Source organism: Centruroides vittatus, unplaced genomic scaffold, assembly GCF_030686945.1.
Source record: "Centruroides vittatus isolate TY-2023 unplaced genomic scaffold, ASM3068694v2 scaffold_2520, whole genome shotgun sequence".
NCBI classification, from domain to species: Eukaryota; Metazoa; Arthropoda; class Arachnida; order Scorpiones; family Buthidae; genus Centruroides; species Centruroides vittatus.
The window spans coordinates 50022-72775 of NW_027122689.1; the positions used below are offsets into that span (position 1 = coordinate 50022).

Here is a 22754-nt window from a genome sequence, read left to right on the forward strand (position 1 = left end):
ACTTTTGCTCGAGTTACTTCAACTTCCTTCCGCAACTGTCTCTTCTTTCTATCGGACCAGCGATACGGTGATGGTGGCATTGGAATTGGAAAATACAAAACACGAGGTTAACGGCCAGCACAAAATATGATTTAAGTGGTTTTCCAAAGAGCCGAGTTTAAATATTTGGTTTGTTTTTCGCCAAATTTGATTCGTTGTTAGACGACTTTAATATTCGCCTGTGAATGAAACAGTTTCTTAGAGGTAACATTCGTAGTTATATAAATCAAATACTATAATATAATGGAAGGGCAGGGCCGGTTTCGAACTGCTAGCCGCCTGCGCGCTACAGATATTTGACGAACCCTATCAATGTTGATCGCGAGTAAATTTATAACTTAACCCAACCATTAAATCCTATTGGTATGTTTTAGGATAGTTTCATATAGTTGACAGAAGTAAAAAAAATTGAAAATATTTGATATATGTTTTCAAGTAAAAATAAAAACATGGCCGACGGTATTACATTTAATTTCATTACACGTAACTGTATAAATATAAATATAAAATTGCAACGTTTAACAAAAATACTTTGCTTCCGTTATCTATCCATCGTTCGCTCCAGTTAACAGTCCATAATTTCACAAGCACGAAGGCGACCTTTCTTTAGAGGTTACTGCCTTCGCAATAAAATGCAAATATATATCAGAGGACTTTTTTTACCATACTTATTTTTATTTTATTCAAATCAAGCCGTCCTGTAGATAAAAGACGCCTTTTTTCAAAATTATATTTTAGCGCTGCCACAAAATAGAATTTGCAAATTAAAACGACATTAATTTAAAGAAATTTTTTATTTAGTATACAGAGTAAGTACAATATATACGTACAGTACGTGCGTATAAAAATTTAGATATGAATATTTGAATTAATGACCTTCGTGTGTATCTCTTCATTTAATTTTCTTTTGGTTCTGTCAACAAATAAAACAATGGTGTACGTAATTCTTTTTAAGATTAACGATACGGGAGTAAAGGCCCATTCACAATGAAAAATTAAGCAAAAAACCGAAAACCTTGTATCTATGTTTTTAATGCAGCCATTTGCAATGAGTTACGTAGGTGTAATCTTAAACTTAATCATAAGATATTAACATAAATAAAGCTTGGACTTTGCGAATTTCATATTTTTGTACTTTTTACGTGATTTAAAAGATAAAAATTCTTCTTTATCGAAGCTATACTCACGTGTGATTAGACGGCTGGATGGCCGAGCAGTTAAGGTGGCAGTTTACCGCTGTGGGAGACCCGGGATTGAATCTGGATGAGTTAAAAGAAACTCAGGAATCTTTCGGCCGGTAGCCCGTCCGGCTATGTCGGGCTCCGTCTTTCACCACCCGGTCGCCCCATTGTGGGCCGGGCCGAACCTATAATAGGCTTGCTAAAAAAAATCCTCTTAGTGCCCACAGGGCGGAAAAAGTTAAAAATAAAAACCCACGTGTGCTTATTTTACTATTAAAAAGTAATATCATAAAATGATTTAATGTGAGTCATCGGAACTGGCAAAATTTCGTTATTAATCTTCCGACGAGCCAAATCGCAGCATTTTTTTTTTTTATCGAATTAAAATGCCCGAAAATCGTCGACAAACTCGATTCGAAATTTGTAAATATTTTATGAATATATTTCATTGGAACACGCACGAGTAAGATTTTAATATGCGAATTTCAATAACTCGTTGAACGGATGGCGTTTGGCGTCGATTGGGCTACTAAAAGTCTTTTGCAATGGACTAACGGAGAGAGCGGAATCGATTGCGATGGACGTGCCGAAGTGTACGCTAAGTGTCAGTTTGAGCCTTCGGCGTCAGATTCGTTTTAAAAGGGTGAATCGTAAAAAACTTGGAAGGATTCTCGCGGCTTGACGATTTCAGATTCGTGATCTCGATGGAAATTTTCTTGGATTATAAGATCGAAAATGCCTCTTTTTCGAACGCGGCTCTTAACACCTATCTGTCTTGGCACCGGACGCATCCTTTGCTGTGTGTTTCGTCGTTCGATCAAGAAAAAGGAGGAGTCCTTTCCATCTACGGAGAAGACGGAACCGCGGTCGATGCCGGAATTTCCTTTAAAGTCGGTTTGCAGATTACTTCTGTGGCTTGGCATCCCGTTCGCAAACTAATAGCTTACGGATGGGAAAATGGTGAAATCGTCCTTTGGAACGGAAAGACCGAAATTTTGCAGAACGAAACCTCGAAGCACAAGACTCCCGTTTTGTATTTGCAGTGGAGCGACGGGGGAGGCAGGTTGGTTAGTGTGGACTCCGACGGCACTAGCGTGGGGTGGAGGCTGACGGACGGTGACCGGCTCGGCCTCGTCTTCTGTCATGAGCTGAAGGACGGTGTGACTGACGTTCTGTTTCGGGGATCCGGATCCGGGGACGGAGACGGGGAGATCTCTCGTCTGTTGAGGGCCGCCGTGGACGGAGACGAGGATGCCCTGAACGTCTTCTGCGACTGGCGACGCCCCGCGGAGGGTCGGACCTCGGCCCACAAGGACTCCGGAGAACTCTTTCTAGGCTGCTCGTCCGGCGTGGTCTTTTACGTCGACGGAAACGGCAACTGTACCGACGTCCTTGCGGCCGAGAGTGGAATTCGGAAGTTACTTCATTATTCGGAACGGAACAGACTGATCGTTGTGACCGAATCTTTAAATCTCGTACAGTATCAGATTGGGGAGGAAGGAAATCTGACGGAGCTGACTAGGGTCAAACTGAGCGGAAAGAGTGCCGACGTCGGTGTGATATGGACCTGTCCTTCCATACTGGCCGTCAATTCTGGAGAGAGAGTGATGAGGTTGTGGAATTTGGAAAATGGAAGTAATTTTGTGCTTTCTCTTGACGATTCGAATTTTGGCGAATCATCCGAAGCGTTGACGTGCATGGCATATGATGACGTGCGGTCCGTTCTCTCTGCGGGGACGAGTCACGGGCATGTTTTAATTTGGAAGTATAAACCGGATAATACGACAGACTGTTTTGAAAGACAGGAAGAAAACTGGAAATTACAACCATTTATTTCCGTTCAAGGAGCTGTCAGAATGCTCAATTGGGGAACTAGTAAAAGAATACTGGGTGTTTTGACGGCCACGGACGTATATGTACTGGTCGAAGAAAAAATGTCGTATAGCTTTAGAGATAATGTTGTGGCAGTTCAGACCTCTGCTAGACGGTTGAGCCTGACTCTGTTGTCCACGGATAAAAATATAGAACTACAAACGGATGTTCGTGTTAAGGCGGTATTTGTAAATTCTAATTTTGTTTCGATATCTTCTGGTAATCAGCTTTATTTTTACGAAATATCAAAAGAAAATATTGCAAAATTTGTAGGTTCTTTCAATTCAAAATCTCAAATGGTAGCATTACATGAACATAGTGCTTTTGTTATGGAAAATGGAAAAATAGAAGTTTATACTTTTCAAGGCACATCCAAACAAAGCCTTGTCTTTACGGAAGAAGAAGGTCCCCCTGTTTGTATAGATATATCCAATAATTTTCTTGTTTCTGGTACAACAAATGGATTTTTAAAGTTATGGGATATAAGTAGGAGAGAAGCAAAACCACATGCTGGTCCTAAATCTCTTGCATCAATTCTTAAAGATGATGGGGATGTATCGTTAGTAAAATGTAATGGTAAAGGGAATAAAGTTAGCATTTCAATTGTTAGATTATATCGAGGTGAGATGATACCGGATCCTGTTCTTCACGTATGGGATGTCGATAGTGATTATTTATTTCATTTTGACTTTTCGAATGGTAGAAGAGATGATAGTGATACTTCGGAATCTGCTAGCTATCAAAGTTCTACTTTGAAGTTGCACTTTGAGACAGCACAAATTATCAATGGAAGATTTCCTTTTTTTCATTGTTGGGACCCAGATGACTCTCAGCTTTTAATTTGCGAAGCTAGACTACAGCATGTTAAACATACCACTAGAGGCAAGATAATAGAAAAAAATGTTCAAGAAAATATATCTGTAGATTGGAACACTAACTCAAAAACTATGGTTGTATCATTTTTCACAACGTCAGAACAAGGTTTACTTATACAAGATCATTTTGCATTGAACGAATCGACTTATATCCTTTTGGGTATTCAAGTTCCATATTATATATTACTACAGAAGTCGCAGGATTCTCGTACAGATTTCTCTGATTTCAAAATTGTGGGTGAATCTACAGAGAAGCTGCCTGTTGTAATTAAACAGACAATGAAAGATTTTATAGGTTTAGAAGACTGTGATAAAGTTACAAGAAATGCCATAATGTCATTTAGTTATTTTTTAACTGTTGGAAATATGGATGAAGCATTTAAAGCTATAAAAGTTATAAAAAATGAATCAGTATGGGAAAACATGGCAAGAATGTGTGTTAAAACCAAAAGATTAGATGTTGCTAGTGTCTGTCTTGGAAAAATGGGTCATGCTCGAGGAGCTAAAGCAATTAGGGAAACTGCAGACGAACCAGAATTGGATGCTAGAGTTGCAATTCTTGCAACGCAGTTAGGTATGTTAAAAGAAGCAGAACATTTATTACAGAGTAGTAATCGTTTTGACCTTTTAAATAAATTATACCAAGATAGCAGTCAGTGGACAAAAGCAATCGAAATGGCAGAACACAGAGATCGCGTTCATCTACGAAGTACTTATTACAATTATGCCCGTCATCTGGAAGCCAAAGGAGATATTGCTTCTGCCATTCCGATGTACGAAAAATCTGAAACCCATTATTTTGAAATTCCTAGAATGCTTTTTGAAGAACCTCATGTCTTGGAAGGATATATTTTGAAAAGTAAAGATAAAGAATTACATAAATGGTGGGCACAATATTTAGAAAGTATTGGAGAGATGGAAACAGCTTTACAATTTTATGAAGCTGCTCAAGATTATCTGTCTTTAGTTCGGTTATATTGTTACTGTAATAATTTAGAAAAAGCGTCAGAAATTGCTAACGAAACAGGACACAGAGCAGCATGTTTTCATTTGGGAAGACAATTTGAGAATCAAGACAACATAAAAGAAGCTGTGCATTTTTTTTCTCGTGCTCGTGCTTACAATAATGCCGTCCGTATCTGTAAAGAACACGGTTTAGAAGACCAATTACTTAACTTGGCACTGATGAGCGGTCCACAAGTAATGAACGAAGTGGCACGTTATTACGAAGAACATTCCGAACATCGCGAAAAAGCAATTATGCTCTATCATAAAGCGGGCTATTTAAACAAAGCCATTGAATTAGCTTTCAGAACTCAGGAATTTGATGCATTACAATCCATTGCCTCTAATCTCGGTAAGAATACCGATCCTCAACTTTTACATAAATGTGCACAATTTTTTATGGAAAATAAACAGTATGATAAAGCAGTTGATTTATTAGCAGATGCTAAAAAATATATAGAAGCATTGGAATTGTGTGTTGAACACAATGTTTTTATAACAGAAGAACTTGCAGAGAAATTAACTTTAGATAAAGATACCAATTCTGAATTAAGAACACAAATTTTAGAAAAAATTGGAGAATGTTGCATGTTACAAAATAATTATCATCTAGCAGCTAAAAAATTCACTCAGGCCGGTAAGAAGATTCAAGCTATGAAGTCATTATTGAAGTCTGGTGACACTGAAAAAATCATATTTTTTACTGGTGTTTCGAGACAGAAAGAAATTTATGTCATGGCCGCTAATTATTTGCAGTCGTTAGACTGGAGACAAGATCCGGAGATAATGAAAAACATCATTAATTTCTATACGAAGGGCAAAGCACCGGATTTATTAGCAGGATTTTATGAAGCGTGCGCCCAGGTGGAAATGGACGAATACCAAAATTATGAGAAAGCTCTCGGAGCCTTACACGAAGCATTTAAATGTCTGTCCAAGGCACAGAATACTGTTCAAATAACCGACAAAATAGAAAATTTAAAAATAAAAATGGAACTGTTGAAAAGATTTGTTCAAGCTAGGCAGTTGTACAAAGCAAATCCTACAGAATCCGTCCAGCAGTGTCAGAATTTGTTAACGGAAGAAAATGTAGATATGGCCATTCACAAAGGCGACATATATGGATTCTTAGTAGAACATTACGTGCGCGAACAGAATTACAAAACTGCACACGCTCTCATCGAAGAAATGCAAGCAAAGTTACCGGGCATCAATTTACCTTATTACATAAATGCGGACATTCTGAAAGCCATATACAAGGCTCTGAATATTCAACCCGCAAGTCACATCAGTTTTCTGGAAGAAAACAAAACTTCAAACGAAAATGCAGAAGCATCCGAAAACGAAATAGAAGAGGAATATGGAGAGGAAAGTGGATATTAAGTTAGTAAATTATCTTAAATTATTATTAGTGCTAATTCACTAAATATTTTATCACAAAGTGCCATTTATTGCAAAGCATTGTTTCTATAATTTTAACTTAAATATATTACAAATGTTATAATAAAATTGTTACTTCTTGCATTAATTATCAGAAAAACTTAATTATTTAGTTTATAAAAAAATAGCCTTGTTTTATTACCTAAATTATTATATAAACGTTTGTTGGTAAAAAGTGACAGTAACCGAATATAGACGTACCAGAGTCCATTAGGAACAAGATGTGCAAGTCTAGAAAAGGATCATTTTATAACAAGAACAGTTTTCATTTGGAGTAATTAATAATTGTAAAGTTCAAAAAATGTTTTATTAAAATTGAAAGTTTTTGTTTATCTCAAACATTTATTTAATCATTTATTCAAAATTTTCTAAAATAAAAAGGATGCAAAAGGTTTTGTATTATTTTTGAATGTAAATTTATCATTAATGTGTTAGTTAACTGTATGGAAGAGTTAAATATTGATGTATTTTTTTATTAAATGCTATTATTTTTTAAAATACAGTAAACCTCACTTATGTGGCCATCTTTGGGATTAACAATTTCTGGCCACATAAGTGACGTGAAGTTACAAAAAAATTGACATACAGAACTGTGGTGTACCATATTGTATTGCCTATATACAGTAATACAGATTATAAAAGTAAACAAAAAATAAATTTAAATAAGTACATGTAATACTGTATTATATACCCTTTGCAATAAACAGCAATTCAAACTTTTCGTAAGGGATAAGGTATTAATGTCAAATAATCGTACTGAAATACGGGATAAGTATAGGGAGAATACAAGCTGCTTGCAGTAGGGTTTTTTGAGTACTGTTCAATATGGGACTAAAGGAATTTGTTTTATACCCATTGATGGAATCAGTATGGTATGTTCATGAAATATTTTATGTAAATACTGTATTTCATTGGGAGAATTTAGAAGAAATACTAAACAGAAGTTACTAGATAGGCAGTAGTGTTCAAGTGTCAGAAAGAAGTCAAAAAGAAAAAAAAAAAAAATAGGTTTTTGAGTCAGACTGAATTCTTTTCTTCAAGTGCTGTGAATGATGTACTGATGAAGACGGATCATTGTTTATTTATCTAGTTATATTTTTACAAAATACAGTTAGATTTTATATTAAAATATTAAACAAATATATAATTATTAAATTCTAGAAATTAATTTAATTTGTTGAATGTAAGCAAAAATTTATTTTATTTGAATGTTATCTTTCTGAAATAACAGTTGGCAAACTGTTCCAAAACTATAGCAACAAAGCTCAATTTGTTTAAAACACTAACAATGTGTTGAGTTTAGGAAAGCAGGGTTTTCTTGTTCTGTTGGCCATATAAATGGGGTTATATAAATGTCACTTTTGCATTCTTCCATTTTGCCACTCAAGTGAGATGGCCGCTAATACGGAGTTTGATTTATATTAAAACTTAATGCAGTTTAATAGTGGAATTTTCGGGGTGATCGCAAAGCAAGGTTTTACCTTATGTAAAACTTGAAAGAAAATTAGTTCTGTTAACTTGCACATTATAATGATAACAGTTATGCCACATAGTGCCAAAATCACCACTCAGTGATATTTTATTAAAGTGGCAATAAAAACCCAAGTTGCTTATTTTGACATTTTCCAGGAAATTGAATCAGAAAGTACACTTTGGGATAAACGGCTGAACATTGCACTCCCGTGCACCACATACCTAGCAAAGTTACAACATCGTGTGGCTAGTTTGGGCCGGAAAGCAGGAGGTGACGAGAACTAAAGGCTGTTTCCAGTTTTTGCTGTCCAGCATTTTCAGTTTGGGGATTTTTTATCGACTGACAGAAAATTTGTGGAATTTTTTTTTCATTTTTGAACTTTCTCAGAAGACCAGAGCATAAAAATTTTGACAGCACAGAAACTGAAATACAGTTTAAGCACTGTAATCAAATGTCAACACATTTGATTACAGTTTGGATTTATTCATTAAAAAGTTATTCACAAATGATTCCTATTTATAAGTGACAGCTTAACATGTTACTTTTGCTTTCCATACTTCAAACTGGTAAGGCTACCAGCAGCTACAGTAATTAGTAAATAAAACTGGTGAAATGGTTGGCAACTTTTTAAAACTTCAGAGCGACTTGCAATTCGGCATTTTTCAACCTTTTGTCATCATTGACTAGTAATTAAACGTGACTATGAATTATGCTTATTTATTATGCTTATCTACAGGTCACTGTATGAAACAAAGTACGTACAGTAATTTTAGATAACTATTAAATAGTAATCTAAACAGTAGATTACAGGTGACATTTAAAATTTAAATGTCACCTGTAATCAACTAATGTTATTGTCACCTGTAATGCCAGCATCAGTGCAATCAAATGTTCTTCTGCAGACTGGCAGTTGAAAAACACCAGTATAATTGATTATCCAACAAAGGATATACAAATTACAAAGATAAAAAAGAGATGCAATTTTTAAAAAGAATAACATTATTACTTTTTGCTCACCATACATTTGATAAACAGTCATATGGCAGAGGCAGATTAAATACTTAACACCAGAAAGATTAATTCAACTTGACAAACTAGATCTTTTGAAATTTCTTTTGACTTCCACAATTTTGTAATTTTTGAATATCATAATACACTTCTTTACAAAATGATTTTGTGAATATAAAATTAATTATTCAGACAACCACTTAAAAGGAGTTTTTTGACGATTAAGCAAACTTGCAACATCTTTCCAATTCTTACAATTATCTGAGGCCAATAATTACTCAGAAAAATACTTATTAAAAAATTCTTTTATTTACATGCATTTCGGATCGGTGCCTTGCCAATTCCTTTTTGGTAAAAAGATGTGTAATTCACAACAGAAACCACACTTTGTTTTTCATTTTCCTGTAGTCAGTTGTCAGAAATATTAGTGATTGATAGACAGGAAAACAAACGATGAAGTGTGGTTTCTGTCACGGATTACACATCTTTTTACCAAAGAGGAATTGGCAAGGCACCGACCTGAAATGCATGTAAATAAAAGAATTTTTTTAAGATTTCTAATGCGTAATTATTGGCCTCGGACAATTATCGAAATTAGAAAGACATTGCAAGTTTGCTTAATCGTCTAAAAACCCCTTTTAAGTGGTTGTCATAATAATCAATAAAATATTGCTATTTTTAGTGTGGTCTTATTAATAAAATTAATGGTAAAGAATACTGTTTGAAAATATTCTAACAGTTATAAAGATGGCCTTTTTTCATAGGGAATAGTATTGTTTGTTTTTCAAGAATATTATTTATGCAAACATAATTTATACACAAAACATTCTGTTATGTTGAATATCTTATTTTTGGATGAAAAAAAATTCAGTAGGTTGAAGCAATAATGGAACAGTAAAAGTAATATTTTGATGGAAGAATTATGCAAGTACTCTAGATGGGTTTAACAATGATGTCAACTTGTATGTACTTAGATGTAATGGATGAAAATACAGTAACAAGCAAGTGTTTGATATTAGCAATATGCATGTTTTCTCAAAAATGATGCCTAAAACTTGAGAAAAAATGATATTTCATATTTTTACTATACCCCATGCATTAATAAGTTTTGGTACAAATAAAAATATGTATAATTCAAGTTTATTAAAACATGTAACAAACAAACATTTTTTATGAAAATTAGATAACAACTTATGTATTTCTATTGTTCGGAGTCCACCATGTGCTTTGATATGAATCTCGTCCTGGGTCTGCACTCGCTTTGGTAGTATGAATGCTTTCCGTAGGAAAGGAGCACATTCTTTTGGAAGAGATTTCTCGAGGGCCTGGATGCTCATGTGAGGTTTAGCATGCATCTTTGGCTCAAATTTTAACCGTGTGGATTAATCTAACGGATTTGGGTCGGGCAACATGGTAGGCCATTATTCCTTTGAAACGAAATCCAGAACTTGCTCTTTTAATTGATCCTGTGTGGTTTTGGTATTGTGGGCCAGAGCCAAGTCTTGCCAAAAAGTTTGAGTTTGATTTTTGAACAGAGTTCTGTTCGATGGTTCTTCCACTGCTTGGAGAATGTCTTGTATTTCTGATATGTATTCTAAAGATCAGTTTATAGTACACTTCTGTTAGACATTATTAGACATTGCAGTTCTGCCAAGATGTGCCGAGGGTCGAACAATGTTTCATTACGGCAATTAATAGTGTAATAGTGACACGAGTCTGTCACGATCTTATTGAATTCTTGCTTACATGTGATGTAAACATATTCCTTATTATATAATGTAAATATGTTTAAAATGAGCTGTTATTTATTTTTGTTAATCAAGAATATCTACAATATGTCATAAATAAATACAATGTATTAATATTTGTTAAGCTTATTTTATATATTTCATTCTTATCTATTACTATTACTCTAGGAAACAAATCGCTTGCAGTTTTTATCCATATAAAACCTCATAGTTTTTTTATTTTATGTCCTCTTAATTCAAATGTTATATAAAATTAGATAATCTTTTTATAGCATTTGTGCAGTTTTCATCCATGGCACAACTATTCTCCAGTTTTACATTTGTATGAGATGCGATGTTAGAGAATTTGCATAGAATATAGAATACGTGATACCGTACCACAATTTTGTCAATTAATAGAGAAACGTTGAGCTCGACCACAAACCAAACTTTCCATTAGACGATTGTGAGGCTTGTTGGTAACTGTTACTTAGCAGAAACTGACCGTCGGCATCACAAATGCTATAACAACAGAATGTTCTCAACAGAAGCGAGCAAAACAGAACATTGTGGAACTATTATATCGACAGTAGTTAAGTCCGGTTTAAACAGTTCTGCTTTTCCTTGTCGACCAATCCCCGCTTGACCGTCACACTCTCGGCATGGTACGTCCTTTGATTATTCCAGACATGCAGGGGAATATCTCTCACCGATTTAATGTAGACACAGTCATTTTGTTGTTAAATTTTTCCTCTGCAGTAAAAATTTTTTTTATCTGTGCAGAAAATATTTTTCACATCTTCAAAATCTCTGCCTGCAAACCACTTATATACCTCTGCAAAAGATGGCAACAGTAAACCTATCTTTTTTTTGAGCCCACATCAACACGTGGTAGGTAATATGATTTAAAGTTTTAAGCCCAGGCTTTCTTTTGATGCTAGATGAACGATTTGTCTTGAGACGTCTTTCTGCAAGGTTAGCTCTCTTTGTAGTGTCAAGGAGTTTTTATTTGGCTCTTTAAAGTCTCGAGCATTCCTGGAATTCTTTTATCCCTCGGTGTATCACTTTTCGGTCAGTCCTCAATACTGTCACTTTCTTCATACCTCTCGATGTTTCGGTATGTCAAGTTTCTTGTAACATTACATTCCCAAGTGTTATCAGACAGAAAATTTTAATTTCTTCATTTCTCAAAGAAAAGGTTGCAGAATTGTCTCAGCTTCTTCATAGTTTCTTCATGGCTAACAGAACAAAGACTGCAACATACTTTACATAGAATTCAAAAAATGTTCAAACAGAAAATAGAACATGTATGAAAAATAAAATGATGCTTGTGTCACAGGTGTAAAAACACAGGCAGATTTTATATCCCAGCCTAGATATTAGACAATTTTATACATTTATATGTTTTATCTTTAGCTAATTCAGCCTTTTCTGTTTTGTTTTCTCAATTACTAAAAAACATCTTTTGTAGGTAGTTGCAGATAACTTGGGATTATGTAACATTCTTGTATAAGGCAATGTTTAGTTTGAAAAGGTAGCCAAAGTTGTTATAATTACTAAATACGATAGGAATTTGATAATCTCCAAAATTATCCAGTGATTGTACAAGTTTACGTTTTGTTTCCCCAGAAATTTAGCAAGATTTCACTTTGAAAAACTGCAAACACATAAATTCAACTGCATTTATGTGTTTGCAATTTAGTAGCAGCTCTTTAAGTTGAAGCAGGTTAGATATTTTAGCTGTTACATGTAGGTTTAATACATTATTTTATTTGCTTATAAGCTGAAAATGGAATAATTTCATTAAAACCAAAGCCAACTCTGGTAAAAGGTATACTTTATAGAAGTAAATATTGTACATATTTTACTTCTATAAAATATAATATGAGAAGTTGAGAAATCCCTTTATTTAAATTTTTTGTTTTTTTGAGAAAACTGTATACTGCTAATACAAGATTTTTAGTTATGTTCAACTTTTATACTGGATTGGATATGTATAAATGATAATCACATGCCGGTAAGAGTAAGGGGTTGGCGGGAAGGGGGGGAACCTTCCAAAATTGGAATGTAAACAAACAACAATTTTTAAAAATTTGTAAAAAAAACAGTTATTGACAAGACTATGTCTTGTTTATAAAATCGTGGTGCTGTCCTGGCCTACCAGCTTAGAGGTATGAAGGAATACATGTCGGGAGTTGCAATTTGGCACAGAGTATTAAGTGCCCAAATCATGCGCGCATAAAAAAAAACCAGATTTGTAGGTACTCGGGACCGAGAACAGAGTCAAAATAAAATACAAAGTGGTGACACTTTCTACAAACAGGCACTAGTGCGAGATTTGCACATGCATTGCCCGTTGGGAAGTTGGAAATGCGAACGTTGCGAAATTTTCACAAACGAATCTTTGAAAAAAAAAAACTCATTTGCCTGTCCCATGTTATTTTCGATATATCTGGTCGCGACCTGCTGACCTTGACTGATTGACCCGAGATATCTCATTTTAGCATCGCAACATTTTTGAAACTAGATGGCACTAGCCGTTACAATTTTATATTAAAAGTAACTTCCGAAATATAATTTTTTTTTTGTTTTTCATTTATTAATATATTTATTTTGTTTGTGCAAAATAAAAAAAAAAATAATTTCGGACGATACAATAGCCACGATTATTTTTTCAAAAACGGGAAATTTTCGTTAGGCATAAGGCATGGACAAAAATTCACCCCGGGGCATCGTGCAATGGACAGAAATTTTGATATTGGATAGGTTAATGTATATACAGTTGGCTCCCGATATAACGCGCATGTCGGGCGGAAACAACACCAGCGTTAAGGAGGATGCACACATGCGGCGCGGCAAGGAAAAGCGGTGACGCAAACGCGTCTTCGCCGCGCGGCAGCACGACCACACAAGCGGCAATCCGTTTACATTTCGGCGTATGCGTTCAGTATTCAAGATGGCGAACGATATCGACGCACCGCTATCCACGTGTTTACAAATTTTGTTTTGTACGGCTCGTTTTATTTAGCTGGAAGATTTCGTCGAAGATTCGAATGAATGTTTTGGATTAGAGATATCGTATTGGCAAGAATCTTGCCGAGATATTTTGTTGGATCGGTAAAGAATTGATGTACAAAATAGGCTTATTCTTCGATTAAGATCTCTCGATAAAGAATACTATTTCGAGTAAGATTCGGTTGTTTTGTTCTTTAAATTAAATGATATATGATTACTGTATCTGTGTAGAATTTGTGTTAAATTTATTATTCTTTCCTCATTAATCTGATGTTAGTTATCTCGGTTAACCACGTCGAACTTTCCGCCATTAAAACACCACGTGATTGTATTTTCTCACGTGACTGCCAGACGAAATGTTATTGGCTGATAGAAATGCGTCTTGGCGGCGGCCGCCGCGAAAGATAGAATTCGACCAACTTTCGCGGCATGAGAAAAGCGGCACGAAATAGACCTCTGCGGCGAGAAAAAGTGACGTCATTCTGCCGCTTTTCCTTGCCGCGCCGCATGTGTGCATCCGGCTTTATAAGGTGAACCGCGTTATACCGAGCGGCGCGGTGTAACGCGGTTCACCTCCTTACTTTAGCAATAATGTCAAGCTATTCTTTCACGCTGTAAGCTTTTCTTTTACTCATCATGCATACAATAATTAAAGAGGAACTCAATACATACGCAATTACTCAATACGCAGTAACAATAAAATGCGCTACTCACTAACGCCTACACGGACCTGTGTAAACGTGTTCGAGCTTATCGCGTCGCGAACATCGCCTGCGCTATAACCGAGTGCGCAGTTTAGTAAGCAGCGCTATAACGAAGGTCCACTGTATAAGTTTAGTTTTAAGTTGTCTTTCTTCTTTGTTTTTTCTTTTGTTTTCTCGAATTTTGTATTAACATTTCTTCGTGAGGGCGGGGTAACCCTTTCCACGACCCACGTTAACGATGGGAAGTGAAGTCCCTGAGGCTACTAAAACGATAAGAAGGTTCATTCTTGGATCGGACTCTCTGTGAAGGTAGACGTGCGAAAGTTACGCTCCTGCTCGTCGACTAGAAGGACAAAAAGTGACGAAGTTGGCCTACAGAAAAAGAAAGCAATTCGCTAGCGTAAAGAGATAGAGAGACAACGTCCCTTGTATAAGAAGAATCTACCAAAAAATCCGAAAAACATCGGCGAGAAACGACTTAGTGTGGTTCCCCACCAGATGAGCCAATCAATACCAAACAGAGAACCCGAGTATTTCTTATAACCTACTCTAACATATTAAAACTTCTTGCTATTTTTCCTTTCCATTATAGTTTATAATTTAGAGTGAGCCAGTCGTAAGATTACAAGTCCGTCTTTTCTTATTTGTCGCGAGCGCGTTCTTTTGTTCTGTATTCGCTCGATACCTCACCTCAGTTTTGGATAGTGTATAACATTGAGAGTTGGAATCCGAAAGAATCCTGTATATTGCTAATCACGTGAAAAAAAAATAAATTATTGTTGTTATTCTTTTTGTGTACTGCCTCTCGTTGACTATTGTACACTCGCGTGACTATCACGGTGGTCAGTCTCGGACAGCGTGACCGATCAAGGCTCATAATGAGCTTGTTAAAAAAATCTTTTTCAGTACCTGCAAACAAAAATGATTTTCTTGTTATTCGGCTGACTTAAATTTAGTTGATGATTTCTCAGATTAACTTAAAATTTATTTTAACGCATTAATATATTACCAATCTGGTTAAAACAAATAGTGAAAGAGTGCGCAATCGCAAATTCTCAAGATTTTTCGAATACTCGTTGTCCTCCCAACCGCTGAATTCTGCGCCGGATGGCCGAGCGGTAAAGGTTAGCAGCCTGCCGCCCTGGGGGACCCGGGATCGAATCCGAACGGGTCGAATAATCCCCAGGAATTTTTCGGGGGGTGGTCCGTCCGGATATGTCGGTCCCCGTCCCTCACCACCCGGTCGCCCCATTGTGGGCCTGGCCGAACCCATAATGGGCTTGCTATAACAGGCCCTCTTAGTGCCCACGGGGCGAAAAGAGTTACAAAAAAAAAAAAAAAAAACCGCTGAATTCTACGCCAAGCGGAAAGCGATTGTAGTTCTGACGAGCGCGTGCTCCCATGTAGTCTAGTGGTGAGGATACCTGGCTCTCACCCAGGTGGCCCGGGTTCGATTCCCGGCATGGGAACTTGCTTGTGTTCTGTACATTTTTTTGCCCGGTGGAGATTATTATTACCAAAATTGAAGACGAAGTCTGCCCGAAAGGGACCACCATTTATTTCTTGTGTTCAGGACATAGAAATGGTGGTCCTTTTCGGGCAGACTTTGTCTTTAGTTTTGGTAGTCGCTCTTGTTCGTTTTTCCGCATCTTGGCACTGCCTATTGTTACTTTTTACTTCTACTCAAAGATGCAAATCCGTCTGCAAACATTTTCACGTGACTTCAGGTTTCGAACGTGAGTTTGCAGGATTGCTTCGAAAAAGAAAAAAACAATGCCCGAAAACTCGACGACTTAGAAACGAAGGAGCGAAAAAATTTCCCACGCCGGGAATCGAACCCGAGTTTCCTGGGTGAAAGCCAAGTATCCTAGCCACTAGACTACTTTTTTTTTTTTTTAACTCTTTCCGCCCTGTGGGCACCAAGAGGGCCTCTTTTAGTAGGCCCATTATGGGTTCGGCCAGGCCCACAATGGGGCGACCGGGTGGTGAGGGACGGGGCCCGACATATCCGAACGGACCACCCCCCGAAAAATTCCTGGGGATTATTCGACCCGTTCGGATTCGATCCCGGGTCCCCCAGAGCGGTAGGCTGCCACCTTTACCGCTCGGCCATCCGGCCGTCCACTAGACTACGTGGGAAGTCGTTCGTACCACCTCCGCCAACTTCGCTATAATTACACGTTATCCATCGAGTAGGAATCGTCTCGACTCGTCCCAATCTAACTCCTGCTCTATATAATTTATCTCTTCACTTCGCGCTAGTCGATCTGCTGCTGTCGGTCAAAAAATATTCGTTACCTCCGTTTCGAGTTCGCAACGAAACTCTTCGAGCTGCGTCGTTGTCCGCTTCCGTTATGAATAAGGGACTCGTTGACGTGCGAACTGCTACGACGAAACAAAACTCTGGTTTACTGCTAAAGTCGTACGCATTGACCGAAACACCTGTTCTGAAGACTGCACTGCGTTAATGCGTGTTTAAATAAATAGCCTCCAGTTCAACTCATGAGGGATTTATCGTTCGGTTGTGATGCAAAACAGTAATAATAAAAAACATAGTCTGTAGTTAACTCTGTTCACGACGATCGGAATCTGCAAAATAAAACAACTGGCTCGTGTGGGGGTCGAACCCACGGCCTTCGCGTTATTAGCACGACGCTCTAACCGACTGAGCTAACGAGCCGCGAATGCCATGCGATTCTTCAAGAATATTCTGGAAACAAGATCGACATTCCGTTACGATGCATGCAACCACGAAAACAGATAACCGAACAATCTACTTTAAATCGGTATTTCCACGAAACATTTATGCTACTCAATTGCCGAAATGAGCTGATTTCAACAAGCGCATTTTGCAGACAATTCAAATACATGTCGGCAAACCGCAAATGCACCCTCCGATATCTCGCTTCTATTATTTTTCACTTGGGTGACATTTAATTTTTCGCTACAAAGCAATGATACTAGATAATCGCCAGTAAAAGTCCCCGAAACGACTGCATTGCTAGCGGGATATTCAGAAGGCAAGCGTGTGTCACGGACACATCTGAACATCGCTGTTTGGCTGGATATATTCGGCGCTTTCTTTTGAGGTGACTGCGCTAAACAGCAAACATCTCGCTAGCAAACACACCGAAATCTCACCTCGATTAGCTTTCGACTTCTGAATCGTATGATTTCAACAATAGAATTCGAACAATAAAATTCAACAATACCATTCATTGTCGCGTTGTATTAAAATGTGAAAAATTTCTATAACTTTCTGCAATTTTTTTTTTAAATAAAAATATTTGTTGATTAATTACACTAAATTTTGTTTACGAAACAAAAAAAATTAATATTTTATATTCGTGCTATAATATGAAATTAAATTATATTTTAAGATAAGAAAAACCAAACGAAAATAGTATCTTATAGTTATAAATTGTTCTTAACATAAACTGCAAATTAAGATAAGGTTTATGAAACTGGTATTTTATATCATGAAACATATATTAATAGTTTAAACATAAAGCTACACTCGCTAAATTAAAGATCCTCCACTCGAAAGATCACACGACGGTTCTGTTACTTTGTTTTATTTTTCAAATCCAAGTCAGTTTCATATCTGATCTTTCATTCAATAGATTAGGATTTATTGAATATTTTAATGCCTGTTTTCTAATTTGTTTCGAGGCTTTTTTATTTTTTTCTATGCGCAAAGTATTAATCTTTTGTGAACTGAAAGTAGTGCTTACTAATTAAAGTTTTGTCGTATTTTTTCCTGTTTTCATTTTGTTAAAAAGTTGATTTTCATACAATATTCTCAACGACCCGATGGCCGAACGGTTAGGTTAACCGCCTATCGTTCTTAAGAATCGGGAGGAGAACGGTTTGGTAGGTACCTTGACTCTCGCCGGTCCAGATATGGATCGGCGTTTTTACTTTAATTTTTTTTGAGAACAATGCATTTTATACATAAGCAGATCACATTATCGTTTTCTTCTGTTTTTATTCTACATCGTAGTATACTTTTTGGATTTTATTTTTAAATAAATTCGTTGCTTTAGACTTTAGATATTTATATTATTTTGTCAGTTTTTGTACTAATTTACGCTCTTGCATATTCGTTATTCATCGCTTTCTGTAATTTATTACATTTTTATTGAATTTTGTTAATTAATTAACCAAATATAATAGCAAGAAATGTTTTAAACAAAAACACGTGTTTTTACGGTCACGTGACAGGTCATGTGATCGCAGAAACCCCTGCGGCTGGTGAGGTGACGCCATTCTACTTCCTGTCACCTCTTTATGACGTAGAAGCTATCTAAGAAATAAAAATAATTTAAATTATTAAATGTTTTCCATTATTTAAAAGCATTATTTTAGTAAATAAATTCATTTCTCATTGTTTAGTTAATTTACCATTAATTAAATTTAAATATATTAAAATAATATTATTATTATTATAATTATTCACCAAAGTTAACGTAATAAAAAATAAAACATTTAACTTATTAAATATTAAGCAATAAAAATTAAAAAGTATTGTTTTATTTTTGTAATATATAAAATATTATTTGTGTGTGTAGATAGTTAGTATTCTGAAATCCAGATGGCGCCAATTGTAAAAGTTTGAAAAAAGTTTTAATTGATGTAATTTCCAAATTTAATATAAAAATGCTTTTGGTAATAAAATAATTAAGACTATCAAACAGTTTATAATTTATAGTGATCATATCTACAATTAAGATTAATTTACATATTTCATTTATGAAATAAGCAATATACATATATCAAAGGAAACATCTTTAGCACAAGATAAAGCAAAATATTTTTATTACAATTTATTTTCATTCACATAAACAATTCACACTCAATGGAAATTATAATATATTATTTACATACTTTACTCACTTGAATACATTCAAGAAGCACTCACATCTAGAAAAGTAAATAACAATGTCTGATAAATTCAAATATCACAGTTTACTATTTAATATACCAGTTTAATTATGAACCTACAATTCAGATTAATTTAAATATTTTATTTATGAAAATAAGCAATATACATTAATGAATAGAAAAAAATGAAATCACTATGACAAATTTCTGAGTAAAAAGTTAACACACTTCTTTGGTTTCCTCTAATCAGTAAAAAAGGTGGCATATCTCTGGTTAACATTTCCAGCCATGCCATATACAAAGGTGCTGAACAGGTACTCTTACGAGGCATTGGAAGCGTCATGACAATGAGAGATGCTTCATTTGAATGCTGCAGAAGTAATTCTCTTAATCGCATATGCCTATTACTCTAAAATAGAAAAAGAAACATTTAAATTTTTTTCATATTTATACTGATTATAAAAGATTTCACAATTAAAATACTTTAAAATTTGAAATTCTAATTGGCCAATATCAATTATTAATAAATCTTCTAATGCAAATGAAATTCAAAATATAATCTGTAGAACTGCAGATCTGTAGAAATCCTTAAATTCTGTGAGAAATTCCTATCACAAACTTATTTAATTTATTATAAATTTGTTATTTTTGCAATTCAAAAGACCATTTTAAATAATTTAAAAAACATTACTGTAGTTTTTTTCTATTTAGTCATCTTTACGATTACTTAAAAAAAAAATTTAATTTAACAAAAATTATACAAATGAAACTTTGAATGCTTAAAAAGATGATTATTCTAACATTTTGCAATGAACTTTAACTTATTCAGTATTAATATTAAAATAACAATAAAACTGTACCTTATCTTTCAATGCTAATAATTCTGCTTCTGTTATAAGAAAGTTATCTTTGTTTTCTGTATTATGTTTCCACTTTTGTATGATGTTTTCAAATTCTTTTTTACTAGAAATACATATTAAGTATATTAAATTAATAATTATTTTAATATTTTTTAAAATTTAGTATATGGAGCAAGAAAGTTAGCAAGGTTGCGGCTAAAGTTTTCAACGCAAAATGTGAATGTAGGATGTGATAATGGCATTTGAAATGTCAAGCATGATTCCACTGACATTCCAAAAGCCATTGTCAAACTTCTAGGCTTAGAGGAAGGCGGCACTGAACATCCTACATTCACATTTCGCGTTGAAAACTTCGGCTGCAACCTCACTATTATGTATTCTTACCTGGAATCTTGTGGTGATTTCGTAACATCTGGTATCACAGTTACATCAGAATAATCAATTCTGAACTTACTAAGTAAAACAGCCATATTGTGTTGCTCTCTGTCTAATTCGTTCTTCTTATTTGCTAAAGCAAATATTCGAAGCTTACAACTTTCCCACTGAGATCGTCTAATAAGCAAATAAGGAATCAGCATTGTTAATCCTCCATCATCATATAACCACCAGACATCTATTGTGCCTTTCTTCTGCTTTCATTGGAACTGATTAGCAGACATTAATACCTCTTTTGGAATATCTTTTACTGGGCTTTTCAGATATTGAGAATTGTTTATAACAGATGGGCTTTGACCAAGAGTATTGTGAGACACTCTTTCTGACTTCTGTATTCCCTGTACTGATGGAGTTGAAGGTGGTAATGATTCTCTTGAACTCTCAGCTTGTGACATCTGAAAACATGATATATTTCTTCTGATGGTATTTTCAGGAATACCGATTTGCACAGGGAAACTTGAACTTTTATCATTTGTAATAGGTATTGCAAGTTCTTCTGCATCAGCATATTCTGAATAATCTAATCCTTCTTTCAATCTCAAGATTCCAAGTGACATATGCATATCAAAAGCATCATGAATAACATTAAAATATTCGAGTACTTCACTAGGTTCACATTCTTGCCAGTTTGATTTATATCCCATTAAAATCACATTTGGTTTTAATTTTCCAATTCCAACTAACTGAGTCAGAGATGATACACCATGTGAAAAACTGTCTTTTTGAACTACTGCATAAAATGATTTCACTTTTCGTTTTTGAAGCCATTGATATGTTTGTTGACTTAACAATGCTTTTGTTTTTTGAGAATGATTTCCTATTAGAACAGACCACAGACCATTAAACTCAAGTTTTTTGAAATAGTATAAGAAAATCTACCAATGGAGGACGATTATTTGGGCTTTCAGTTAGAACAAGAATTTATGGTCTATAATTTTTCACATGATCTGGAACTAGATTTAATTTTATAACAGCATTAAGAGCCATTTGATACATTTAAGCCTGAGTTGATGATCCCCAATTTACATCTGGCTTTCTGTAATAGATGTAGATAAACAAAGCTTGTACAACAGCAAATGTTGTAAGAGCTGCCCACCATTTTATTATAAACATGATAATAAGGCACAGTATTGCTCCAAGAAGACTAAGCCACATGTTATAATATTTGAAAGATGGACGGAATCCTGGAGATCTTGAAAATGAACCGATGCCTGCTTGGCCAACAACCAAAGATAATCTTAGAAAGAGCATAATACCCCATATACTTAGCAGGCATCTTACCAATACACCTTGAATCCATCCGAACTTAACAGCTGTTTTGGTTATTTGTTCAGTTTGTTTTGGCAACTTTTCCAAAGGCTTCTGCCAGTTGTGATCTATGATGATGGAGCAATCTTCCAAATGTAATTCGTCTAAAGTGGGCCAGCTGATATGAACATGTTGAGAAAGGGTATTTCTGTAATGATCTAAATGCGGTAGAGCTTCTCTTGTATATTGCATTAAACTTTTAAGACTGTGAGTGTTGTACGAATTGGAGTAATTGGAATTGTGAGTCAATTGAAGCTGATCTGTTCCCTCCTCATTACAATTGTCTGCTACTGACTGATCTTGATTCTCGACTTCAAGGTCCACTTTAGTTACTTTAAATCTCGAAGGAGGCTTCAAATTATCATCTTTCTTATCCATTTCGATCCAGTTCGTTGAATCTGTGCTTTTCTCTTCTGACATAATTCAAAAGAGCAATCCAATCTGTAAAAAAAATAAATACATAAATTTAAAAATCATTTTTAAATTAAATATTTGAAACAACACATTTTAATTTATGAAGTTTAGATTTTTTCATTATAAAGTTACAAAATGTTTGTATCCAACATTTGAGGTTTTACTGTATATTAGAAAAATATAGTAATTTAGCTTAATATATACATAGATTTATCAATGATATTACTCAAAATTCACAAATAAATCTAAATAATACTCTATATGAAAGATTGAACATTAGTATGTTCACTTGGTAGATATGTTGAACTAAATTTTTTAACAAAAAAGAAAAATCCTGTTTATTAATAAATTACTACACTTTAAATTAAATATAAAGTTTAAAAAATGATTAATTTTCAAACAAATATAAATAAAATTTCAATTCATTTTTACTCCAAATAGAACTACAGAATTAAAACTGACAATGAAAAATCTAAGAAAACAGTTAGCATAGATGTTTTCAGTATATAAAGC

The 22754-nt window shown here is 34.9% G+C and overlaps 1 protein-coding gene, 2 non-coding genes and 1 pseudogene across 3 annotated transcripts; 2 read left to right on the forward strand and 2 right to left on the reverse strand.

Annotated features, from left to right (window-relative positions):
- Positions 1–1835: 1835 nt before the first annotated feature.
- rempA (intraflagellar transport protein rempA) lies at positions 1836–6751 on the forward strand. Its single transcript, XM_067285368.1, has one exon. It carries the CDS (start codon positions 1925–1927, stop codon positions 6353–6355), a length of 4431 nt encoding a protein of 1476 aa, XP_067141469.1. The 5' UTR covers positions 1836–1924; the 3' UTR covers positions 6356–6751.
- An 8986-nt stretch (positions 6752–15737) lies between these two features.
- TRNAE-CUC (transfer RNA glutamic acid (anticodon CUC)) lies at positions 15738–15809 on the forward strand. The gene has a single exon. It is a non-coding gene; the product is annotated as a tRNA-Glu (tRNA).
- Positions 15810–16946: 1137 nt separating this feature from the next.
- On the reverse strand, positions 16947–17020 carry TRNAI-AAU (transfer RNA isoleucine (anticodon AAU)). Its single transcript has one exon. It is a non-coding gene; the product is annotated as a tRNA-Ile (tRNA).
- A 2312-nt stretch (positions 17021–19332) lies between these two features.
- LOC136987539 (solute carrier family 12 member 2-like) lies at positions 19333–22247 on the reverse strand (annotated as a pseudogene).
- Between the last annotated feature and the right edge of the window lie 507 nt (positions 22248–22754).